The sequence below is a fragment of the Symphalangus syndactylus genome, chromosome 21 (assembly GCF_028878055.3).
Source record: "Symphalangus syndactylus isolate Jambi chromosome 21, NHGRI_mSymSyn1-v2.1_pri, whole genome shotgun sequence".
Classification (NCBI taxonomy): Eukaryota; Metazoa; Chordata; class Mammalia; order Primates; family Hylobatidae; genus Symphalangus; species Symphalangus syndactylus.
Genome location: NC_072443.2, coordinates 51,638,646 through 51,650,294, shown reverse-complemented (window position 1 = coordinate 51,650,294; position 11,649 = coordinate 51,638,646). Strand labels below are relative to the sequence as shown.

At 43.1% G+C, this 11,649-nt stretch overlaps 1 protein-coding gene across 2 annotated transcripts in view; it reads left to right on the top strand.

The window, feature by feature from the left end:
• The first annotated feature begins 609 nt into the window (after positions 1 to 609).
• RUVBL1 (RuvB like AAA ATPase 1) overlaps positions 610 to 11,649 on the top strand; it is a 43,284-nt gene continuing 32,244 nt past the window's right edge. The window contains exons 1-3 of one of the 2 annotated variants that reach the window (XM_055259755.2): positions 610 to 929; positions 5,094 to 5,180; positions 11,501 to 11,633. In XM_055259755.2, the coding sequence (XP_055115730.1) occupies positions 789 to 929; positions 5,094 to 5,180; positions 11,501 to 11,633 (361 nt within the window). In that variant the 5' untranslated portion in view covers positions 610 to 788. The remainder of the gene's footprint in view (positions 930 to 5,093; positions 5,181 to 11,500; positions 11,634 to 11,649) is intronic. The other variant, XM_055259756.2, reaches the window with a different exon arrangement.

Genomic DNA, 11,649 nt, shown 5'->3' with positions numbered 1-11,649 from the left:
ACGGGATGAGCATTATTATATAGGTTTTGAAGCCTGAAGATTTCTAGTTCTGATTATTTGTGGTGCTTTCTTGGGCGGATGGGCCTCTTTCCGCTTCTTTGTAGCTGCATTTGTAATTACACTACCTTACAGGGCTATGGAATTTTGAAAACTGCAAAATGTTATTTACAGTCAACTGAACTTAGCAGGAACCTTATCTCTCGGTGGAGGATGGAGGATAGAAGCAGGGGAAGACAATTCCACGGAAAGACTGGTGGGTTGAGCTGGGCCTTTCCAGGGAGATATAAAGGTCTGGAAGTCAGAAAACACTGGTTAGTAACCAATCCCAGTTTAAGCTCTGAACCTCAGTTCTTCTGTTTCCAAAACGTAAATAATAACTTGAGCTTCGCGTAAGAGTATGACGTTCAAATGTGCTAATGGATAGGACGGAAGGATTAGGAGTGGTACCCGGGGGCCACTGCCTCGTGAAACGCCCTAGCTCTAGATCAAATCCGGGGCGTGGTCCCACTGTGCTCCGGACCCCAGCCGGGGCAGGAAGCGCCGGCTGCGGGGGAAGCCAACCCAGAGGCACAGCCGGAAGTGGGTGACCGGAGCTCTAGCAGCAGCCGCGATGGGCGCAGCCGTGAGCCTATGGAGAGCGGAGGCGTTCCCGCTTCCACCAATGGAAAGCCGACCTAGGCGGGCCTTTGCAAATTGCCCTAGTAACGGCCGCATGGTAACTCAGGCGCCTAGCGGACTGTCCTAGCTGCTGGTTTTCTACGCTGGTTTTAGCTCCCGGCGTTTGCAAAATGAAGATTGAAGAGGTGAAGAGCACCACGAAGACGCAGCGCATCGCTTCCCACAGCCACGTGAAAGGGCTGGGGCTGGACGAGAGCGGCTTGGCCAAGCAGGCGGCCTCAGGGCTCGTGGGCCAGGAGAACGCGCGAGAGGTGTGGCCAGCGGACCAGGGAGTTGGGGGCTGCAAGCAGGGCTGCTGCGGCGAGAGAGCTGCTGAAGTCGGTGGCTCGGGGCGGGATGCGCGCGCCAGGGGTCTCCCGCCGTAGTTTCCTCAGGGAAGTGAAAATGGGCCAGGGGCTCGGGGAGGGGCCCCGCCCTGGAGCTGGGTGAGGGGCCGCCCCAGGATAACTAGTGACGACCCACTGGGGGCAGTTGACGGTTTGCCAACTCATGGACAAGTGCTGATGTAAACCCACACAGCCCCGTCCCCTTAATCCGTGCCAGGCTGTATTCGCGACACTGGGATACAGCGGGAATTAAGATAGGAGCTTAGATTTTAGTGTAGTGAGAGACGATAAACGAGTACATCAATAAACAAAAATAATTATTTTATCTTGGTGGGGTTAGTTACTGCAGGGCTTTGTCGGCCACGGTCAGGAAATTGGATTTTATTGTGAACGCAATGGCAGGCTATGGGACGGTTTAAAGTAGGGAATTGACCAAACTTTAAAAGCTCATTTTGGTTCCCAGGACCCGGGAGCTGAGGGAGCGAAGTGGGAATTATGGAGAAGAGCAATCTGGTTTATCCACCCCTCCAAGCATCCTTTTTGACCATTCCAATTAAATCTCCTTTTTCTAAGTGCTGGTGATGCCAAGTACTTTCACATACATTATTATTTTTTGGCAGGTGAAAATACTGACTTGGGGAGAGGGCACTTCACCTATATTCTTGACACTCGTTTTAGTAACAGTAAAGCTGGGGTTTGCACCCACGTGTATTTCTGACTCCCAAATCAGTGCTCTATGATGATACAGCCACCCTCTCTGCCCGCTGTTCTCTAAGGTCACAGCCATGCACCTTGGCCTTTGGAGAGCCTTAGCTTCTACAAAAATCTTCACTTAATACAAAGTTAAGCTACTGCCTCTTAGCCTGATTTTTCTAAATAGAAAGAGCTCAAAGAAAAGCCTCAGGTTTCCATTTTGAGCATCATCTTTCCAAAAAGGAAGTGTTTGACCCTGGCTTACTAAGCAGCTAGTACTGCAAGTAGCTAACATTGGTTGAGTGCTTTCCATGTGCCAAGCACTGTGCTAAAGTAGCTATATGTCCATTGCCTTGTCATACCCAACGTATTAGTTGTCCCTTCCCCGCTTTAGTATGACAGTTTTCAGACAACAAAAAAAGTTGAAAGACTTGTAAATACCTGTGTGCCTAAATTCTATAATTAACATTTTACTCTGCTGCTTTATCATATATCTTTTCATCTGTCCCTCTCCCAATCCACTTTTACATTTCAAGGTGAATTGCAGGCATCACTACACTTTACCCCTACACCCTTTAACCTGTGTGCCATTGACTAGTATGAACTCTGTTCAAGTGAGGAAATTCTGGTTCATAGAGGTCAAGTAAGTAGGTCCAAGGTTACTCATCTGGTAAGTGTGAGAACCAGTATTTTAACTAAAGTCTATGTATTTAAACCCAGAGTCCATGCTCTTAACTGATTCTGTATGCCTAAGACCCACCTCAGCTACCAGGTTCTTGTGTGACTCTGGTCACATCAGTAACCTCCCTGAAAAATGAGAGTTAGACTAGGTGATCTTTTAAAGACCCTTCCAATTCTTTTTAAATGTTAGAATTCAAGCTTATCTCACCTGAGAGAAGTTGGAGTGGAAATTGAGGGAGAATGGATGGAAGAGGTCCTGGTCTGTAAATAAAAGCACATATCCAAGGTTTGTAAAGTCTCTTCTACCTTGAGTTTCCCAAAGAGCTTCAGTGCTGAGGATTATGATATGACAGGGTTGTATGGAAAGACCATAGTCGTTTTTTTTTTTTTTTTTTTCTTTTGAGATGAAGTTTCGCTCTTGTTGCCCAGGCTGGAGTGCAATGGCGCGATCTCGGCTCACTGCAACCTCTGCCTCCTGGGTTCAAGCGATTCTCCTGCCTCAGCCTCGTGAGTAGCTGGGATTACAGGCGCCCACGACCACGCTCGGCTAATTTTTGTATATTTAGTAGAGACAGGGTTTCACCATGTTGACCAGGCTGGTCTTGAACTCCTGACCTCAGGTGATCCACCTGCTTCGGCCTCTGGAAGTGCTGGGATTACAGGCATGAGCCAATGCGCCTGGCTAGGTTTTTTATCTATTTAGAAATATAGCATCTGGGCCGGGCATAGTGGCTCACACCTGTAATCCCAGCACTTTGGGAGGCCAAGGCAAGTGGATCACCTGAGGTCAGGAGTTCGAGACCAGCCTGGCCAACATGACGAAGCCCTGTCTCTATTAAAAATACAAAAATTAGCCGGGTGTGGTGGTATGCGCCTGTAGTCCCAGTTATTCGTGAGGCTGAGGCAGGAGAATCACTTGAACCTGGGAGGCAGAGGTTGCAGTGAGCTGAGATTGCGCCATTGCACTCCAGCCCCGGTGACAGCGAGACTCCATATGAAAGCGAAAAGAAAAGTAAAGTAGCATCTGAAGAATATCTTCTAGGTTCTATTAAGGGCAGTGTGCTTTGGTAACTGAAGTGGAAATGGGATGGATATAGCATACCCACACATATTCCTTACATCATTTTTTTTTTTTTTTTTTTTTTTTTTTTGAGAGGGAGTCTCATTCTGTCGCCCAGGCTGGAGTGCAGTGGCGCCATCTCGGCTCACTGCAAGCTCCACCTCCTGGGTTCACGCCGTTCTCCTGCCTCAGCCTCCCGAGTAGCAGGTGGATCACAGGGTGGGGAGATTGAGGCCATCCTAGCTAACATGGTGAAACCCTGTCTCTACTAAAAATACAATAAATTAGCTGGGTGTGGTAGCAGGCGCCTGTAGTCCTTACCTATTTTTTGAGGGGCTGCCATAAGTGTGGGACCAAGGTACTTCACAGTCCATGAGGAATAGAGGTAGAAGAGATAAGATGTATTCACAAGACTCTGGCACAGTGTGGTCACTGCCCAGAGAGAAGAGCACCTTTTAGATAGTCACGTATTCAGTTGTTAAATCAGTGTAGCAAAGCTTATATTATGTAGTCCTGAGATATAGATGCTCAGCTAGTGTAACTTTCTCAGTGTTCCCCCCTTATAGTCAAATATTCTAAAATATATGAAGATCTATAGCCCATTTATGGAATATGTGTATGTATATATACACACGTGTACTGCAAATGGTTAATAAAATTCAGAGATTTATAATGTATTTAAAATATACTAACAGATGATAAAGTAATTTAACCTTGAGGATTCAAAACATATTCAATGGATCTAATAGTGCCATAGGTTTAACTTCACATTCAGTATTTACAGTGTTCACTGATGGCCAGCTGTTACTCTATGTCATTGATTCTTACCCCTTAGTAGGTTACTCTGGGAATTTGATGAAAGCTATGGATCCTTTCCCTGGAAAAAATGTGTATATGAACATAAACACAGTTTTGTTCCCAACTTCAAGAGGTATTTGGGCCCCTGGCGTCTATCCCTGTACCCTGGGCCAAAAATCAGTGTTCCCACTTGTACTCATACTGTGCATTCTTCACACAGTAGTAGCCAGCACCATCTTTTAAAAAGAAATCATAGCATGACACATAGTCTTCAAGACCTTTTCAGTGGCTTCGTATTATTTATGTAGAATAAAATCCAAACTTTACCACAGACTGTAAGTTCCTGTTCTGCATTCTGGCCCCTGCCTACCTCTTCAACCTCATCTCCCTGGTCTTTTTCACTATACTTTGGTCACTGCAACCTTTCTGTCCCTTGGATGTGCCACGCTCGTTTCTGCTTTGGATTTTCTGAATTTGCTGTTTTCTTTGCTTGGAACGCTGACTCCTGCTCCTCCCAGAGGTTCACATATCAAATTAAATGTCATCAGAAAGACACTCCAGGATCGCTTTCTAGCCACTCGTTCTCTCTCATCATCCCTTTTTCTTCGTAGTAGCGATGAAGATTACATGTGCAATGTTTGTATGTTTGTCTCCCTCCCTAAAACATGAGCTCCACAAGTACAAGGCTTTTCTGCCTTGCCTCCATTACCCTTGGCACCTAGAGCAGTGTCTGCAGTACACTGGCACTCAGTGTTAGTTGGATGAGTATGTGAATTGTGTAGGCCAGGGACTGAGTTTTTTCCCCTTGTGAAACATTTTAATATTGATTTATTATTTCTTTCTATTGTGGTGTGTAGGCATGTGGCGTCATAGTAGAATTAATCAAAAGCAAGAAAATGGCTGGAAGAGCTGTCTTGTTGGCAGGACCTCCTGGAACTGGCAAGGTACTCTTTTTCTCTCATTTTTTAAATCCACCCAAGAGAATGATCCTAGTGTCTAAGCCAAATTGCATTCATGTCTTAACTAGTCTTTGTTTAGCTAAATGGGTTATATGTATGTTTTTAAAACTAATATGCAATAATACAATTGTGTATCTAAAATCCCTGCTTCTAAAATTCAAATTATCCTGGCCTACCTCCAGAGAAGAGAGAATGAAGTCCTTGAAGGGGTCTCATTGTCTCTAGAATTTGTCCTTTATCTCTTTCAAGTCTCCTTTGCTGTGGAAATACATTTCTGTTGGCCTAGGGCTTCATAAAGATCTTCTGAGTGACATCTCACTTGAGGTGACAAAAAAATGAGTCAACAAGCATTCTTCCAAGTGCTAGCTTTACACATCGCTATTGTGGCTGTGTGGGAGATGAAAAAAAGGAAAACAAGAATTAGAGACATGATTTTTATCTTCAAGGGGCTTACAGTCTCTCCAGGGCAGAAAGAAAAGAAATCATGACGGCACAAGAGGACTCAGTATGAGTGCTCAGCTTTGAGGTATTGACTAATATTAAATGCAGCTGGAATTTAAGGAGGCAGCACTGTGGGCTGGTACAGCTGGAAGGGTTGAGACTTGACATTTTCCCTTCAGAGCTGGGAGACGATTTGGCTTTGCAGGGAAGATAAGGGCCTTTCAGGCAGAGGACACCATGTGGCTTCTTGGGATTTGTGAGGGGACTGGCCAGATACTTGAATCTCACCAGAGTTCCCAATTTGAGCTTTCTTATTCTTCAAAAGGGCTGCTTGACGTGGGGTAGTAGAAGCTTGGGGTTGTGTGTGAAAAGAAAGGGGCTTTAGATTCCAGCTCTGGTATTGACTTGCTATGAGACCTGAGGCAGGTCCCTTAACTTTTCTAAGCATAAGCATACTCTGCCTATTTCAAGCGATTATTAAGCTGATTGCTTGTAAGATAATGACTTGCATTATAATTTTGAAATGATTACTGATTGTGTATCTTATGTTGGTATCTTACAAGAGGAAGAAGTGCTATATTTGTGAACAGTTTTTTCTCTTCCTATGTAAAAGCAAATTGTGAACAGTTTTTTTAAACTGTAAAGTGCCATACAGATGTGAGCTTCAGTTACCTCTCTCCAGGCAACATTAGCTTGTCCAGTGCATTTACCATTTATTTGCTTGCTATTCCTTATATCTTAGACCTTCTCTTTCCCTCCATTTTTCTTCTTCCTAAAGTAAATAATTTAGAAATTCCTTCTAGAAGTTTGTTGGTGGGAAAGTCTCTCAGATTTGCATTCATTATGTTGCCCTTGTTTTGAAAAAGAGTTATGTTGGCTATATAATTCAGTTGACAGATATTTTCTTCAGTACTGTTTCACAGTACTTCTCTCTCAATGTTATTTGCTCCTTTGGCTTCTATTGTTTTTGAGAAGTCTAATTTTGAGGGTTTTGAGTCTTCTTTCTGCATGTTTTTGAGATATTTTTGGTTTTGGTGTTTCACTGTGATATGTCAGAGTGGATTGATTTTTGTTTATCCTGCTTAATGCTAATTGTGCTTTCTGAATCTGAGTATTATGTCTCTGCTCAATTCTGGAAAATTGTCAGCCTTAGGAGAATTGCTTGAACCCGGGAGGTGGAGGTTGCAGTGAGCCAAGATCATGCCATTGCACTCTAGCCTGGGTGACAGAGCAAGACTATGTCTCAAAAAAAAAAAAAAAAAAAAATTGTCAGCGTTAATCTCTTCAGCTATTGCCTTTCCCCATTCTCTTTGTTCTCTCCTTTTGGAACTCCAGTGAGATGAGGTTAAGATTGCAGTGGTTTTCAACCTGGGGCAGTTTTGCCCTCCCAGGGGACTTTGACAATGTCTGGTGACATTTTTGGTTCTCACGACTTGGTTGGGGGTGCTACTGGCATCTAGTGGGTAGAGGCCAGGGATGCTACTAAACATCCTGTAGTGCACAGAGCAGTTTCCATAATAAGTAATTATCTGGCCACAAACGTCGTGGAGCCAAGCTGAGAAACCCTGGGCTAGAGCTTCTTGTTTTGGCCTCTTTGTCTTTTAGCCTCTCATATTTGTTATCTTTTTGACTCTGCTAAATTATGGGTAATTTCTTTTAGATCTTTGTTCCAGTCTAATTGTCTCTTAAGCTATGATTAAGTGACTGATTAATCCAATCTATTGAATATTTCTTTCCTTTTCATTTTGAAAAGTTTGGAACCTACAAAAAAGTTGAAATAATAGTGTGATGAGCCCCTCTATACCCTATACCTAGATAGCCAGTTATAAATATTTTGTGACATTTGCTTTTTCTCTAGTTTATTTCTGAACCACTTGACAGTAAGTTGTAAGGATGTCTTCCTACATGACCACGATGCCATCATCAGACCCACCTTGCTAATGCTATTATATTCCCCCAATTTTCGTCAATTAAAAATTAAATTAATTAATTTTAAAAAAATGAGGAGCAGAGCCAGGGAGAGAATAGTGTCTCAGGAACCAAGAAAGGAGAACCTTTAAAGAAAGGAGTAGGTAACCATATCAACTGTGGTAGAGAAATCACAAAGATGAGCCTGGCAGCTCATCATATGATTCCATGAGCAGTTAACAAATGTGCTTTCAAAGATAACGAAGTTAAATTGTTTTAATGAAAAGAAAATATAGATGATAGAAATCAGAAAACATCTTTCCAAGTTGTTTCAGTTTTTGGCTTTTTAAAAAACACCAGAATATCAAAATGCAATCAGAGATTACATACTGCATAAATTGTTATAAGTTATAATGTCTTTTTTTTTTTTTTTTTTTTTTTTTTTGAGATGAAGTCTCACTCTCTTGCCCAGGCTGGAGTACAGTGGCGTGATCTTGGCTCACTGCAATCTCTGCCTCCCAGGTTCAAACGATTCTCCTGCCTCAGCCTCCTGGGTAGCTGGGATTACAGGTGCCTGGCTAATTTTTGTATTTTTAGTGCAGACGGGGTTTCATCAGGTTGGTCAGGCTGGTCTCGAACTCCTGACTTTAGGTGATCCACCTGCCTTGGCCTCCCAAAGTGCTGGGATTACAGGTGTGAGCCGCTGTGCCTGGCCTCCAGATGTATTTTGTTATGGCCCACCTTTTTTACTCATGTGTGGCCCTTCAAGAGTCCTCTTTTATGTTTATTTTTTTAATTGTAAGGTTTTTGTTTGTTTGTTTGTTTTTTGAGACAGTTTCAGTCTGTCGCCCAGGCTGGAGTGCAGTGGTCTGTTACCCAGGCTAGAGTGCAGTGATCTCGGCTCACTGCAGTCTCTACCTCTTGGGTTCAGGTGGTCCTTCCACCTCAGCCTCCTGAGTAGCTGGGACTACGGTGCACACCACCACGCCTTGGCTAATTTTTGTAGTTTTCGTAGAGATTGGGTATCGCCGTGTTGCCCAGGCTGGTCGTGAACTCTGGGGCTCAAGCAATCCACCTGCCTAGGCCTCCCAAAGTGCTGGGATTGCAGGCATGAGCCACCGCGCCCGGTCCTGGTTTTATTCAGGGGTTTCTGTCTTAAGTGCTGTACCTTGCTGAGCTTTCCTGTATCCACAGTCTCTGAACTTTCAAGGCAAATAGTTTACTGCTCTGAATGTTATTATTTATTCAATTCTAGGTGTTTTGTAAGAGGAGAGGTTTTCTGTGGACCCAGTGTGCCATATTGCTAGAAGCATATGTCTTTCATTTTTTTTGGTGATACTGTATTGCCTTCCTCCCAGGAAATATGAGAAGTGCTCAGCACTGTGGTATTATCTTATAAGTTTGTCCACTCCCTTCCAATGTGTATGAAGGAATTTGGTGACTTCTGCTTAATGGTTTGCTGCAGGGTCCCAAAGTTTAGTCAACTTACCTGGGTGACAGGCAGAAATACTGCTTATTTTAGAGATGCAAATGCATGGTTCATATGCATTTCCACTCTTGAGGACCTCACACTGTTAATAATGGGTTTGGGTTTTAGAAAAAGGAGATGTTCAGATGAGATTGAAAAATAGAGATTTCTTTAACCTTCTTTTGGCAACAACCTCTTTTTTTGTGCCACTTGTCACTCACATGGGGTGAGTACAAAAAAATAATGGCTTTGGAGATTGGGGTTTGCATCCTGGTGCTGCTGCTTGCGGTTTGACCTTGGGTGTGTTGGTAACTTTTGAGTTTGTTTCTTAATCTATAAAATACAAACTAGATGATCAAGGTCATAGGCTAGTTGGGGAGATTCGATGAGGTCTATGCAGCACTCTGTAGTAGGTGTAGGAATAGTAGCCATGTCATATACTTTCCCTCTGGAAGTCTTTAAATGGAGGAAATGAGACACACGTGAAGCTTTTTTTTTAACCAAGTATTTATCATATTTTAATGGAAGTATGTTCATCTCTTCTGTATTAGGTAAAGGGAGGGAGAGTGCCATTGAATTGGATGTGGTCACTGTCTTTGAAGTTCAAAACTGAGGGTAGGGAATTGGGGCTGGCAGAGATACAAGGAAGAGAAAGAGGAGTGACTGGGAATGGGTGGTCCTGTCCAGCCTGTGGCCCCACGGGGAGTCTGCTGTTAGAGTGCTGCTCCTCTCATTGTGCCCTTTCATGTTCCAAAGATTTTTTTCCTTTGCTCTTAGAAGAATACCAGTTTTCAAGGTGTCAGCCTTGAGCTCACAAGTGCAGATGCCTAATGAGGCAGGCCGCGGGGATGAGGGAAGTGGCTGGGTGCACTGTGGCGCGGCTGCCGTGAGCCCCAGGTGCTCGGCCTTGCAGAAGGTCACCGTGAGACTGCAGGCCAAACAGAACCAGGCTGTAAGCAACAAGTTTGCCACTTGTGATCTAGCATGGCACTTTAGTACTTTCATTTGACAGATGAAGAAATCGGGCACCTGAGATTTGCTGAGTGCCCAAGGTCACACTGAAAATTAGTGGCAGAACCAGCACTAAATCTTTCTGTTCCTGGCTAGTGCATTTTATACTATGCTATACACTGATTCTCTACCAGATTTTACTGCCTCAAAACTATCACCAAAAGGGCATAGAAAAGAAAATCTGAGAGGAACCTTGACTGTTAATTTTAAGACACCATCTCAGAGTTTCACTTTGTTCTTCAGTAACAAGCTTGTTTTCTGTCTTAGCCCATATACCCGGGGAGCTGGCCTTACTCGTGCTCCTGTTTCAGAGTTGAGGAAAGATGAAAATGGCATTCAAAGGCCATGGCATTGCCCAGTTCTGTACCAACTTTAAAGCATTTGCTTGCCATACTTGACATTTGACCATACACCTGTGAAGTCTGGTTCTGTTTAGCATTTGCCAGCTGTAATTATCTTATCAAAAATCAATTTGTAGTTTACCACAGGGCTTGTTTAAGTGTAACTTGTTAAGACCAACTCATAGCTTCAAAATCCTACTTGAGGTATCCTTCTTCACTCTTTGTGGGCTACATAACATAAAATGAACAATCCATTCATTCATTCCTTCATTATTTCTGATGGGTTGTAGATTGGTGTTTTCCTGTATTTGTAAAAAGAGAAAGCAGGTATCTCAAAGATCCAGTGATGTATTCTGAGCAATTAGGTCAGAGCCACGTATTGATATTGAGAGAACAATTTTGGATGACTATAAAGTTGGCCCTTCCTATCTGTGGGTTCCACGTGTGTGGATTCTGCCAACCACAAATCAAAAATACTCAGGAAAAAAACAATAAAAAATAAAAATACAATAACAAAAATAATACATACTTAAAAATAACAATATAATAACTATTTACATAACATTTATATTTTATTAGGTATTGTATGTAATCTAGAGATGATTTAAAGTAACAGGAGGATGTGCATAGATTATATGCAAATACGCTGCCATTTTATACCAGGACTTGAACATCCATGGATTTTGGTATCCCTGTGGATACTGAAGAGTAGACTCTTCTAATTATGATAACATGATCTTTGGACTCCTGCTGCCAGAGATTAAATCTGCGCTGCCATTTTCTAGATTATGGTACTTACGTTGTGTTATTTAATGTCTCTCAGTTTCTCACGTGTAAAATGGGGAGAATACTAGTGTCTGTCTCATAGGCTGGTTGTGAGGATCATGTGAGGCATTTGGAGTTGGGCCTGCACTGGGTAAGTCTGAGTGAATGATAACTTGTAATTATAGGGAAGATAAGAGATGCCATTTATGATTTAAATTGACTGTCCACAAAAGTCATCAAACGTTTATTGTGTGAAACATGCTAAATGGTAGGACTAGATGTTCCTCGTTCCTGGTGGTTCTGTAGCATGTGTTTCTGAACTGTCATGTTTTCAGGACTGTGAACTGTGTTTCCGTTGCTTTCTTTTGTAGACGGCTCTGGCTCTAGCTATTGCTCAGGAGCTGGGTAGTAAGGTCCCCTTCTGCCCAATGGTGGGGAGTGAAGTTTACTCAACTGAGATCAAGAAGACAGAGGTGCTGATGGAGAACTTCCGCAGGGCCATTGGTAAGTAGTGTCACAT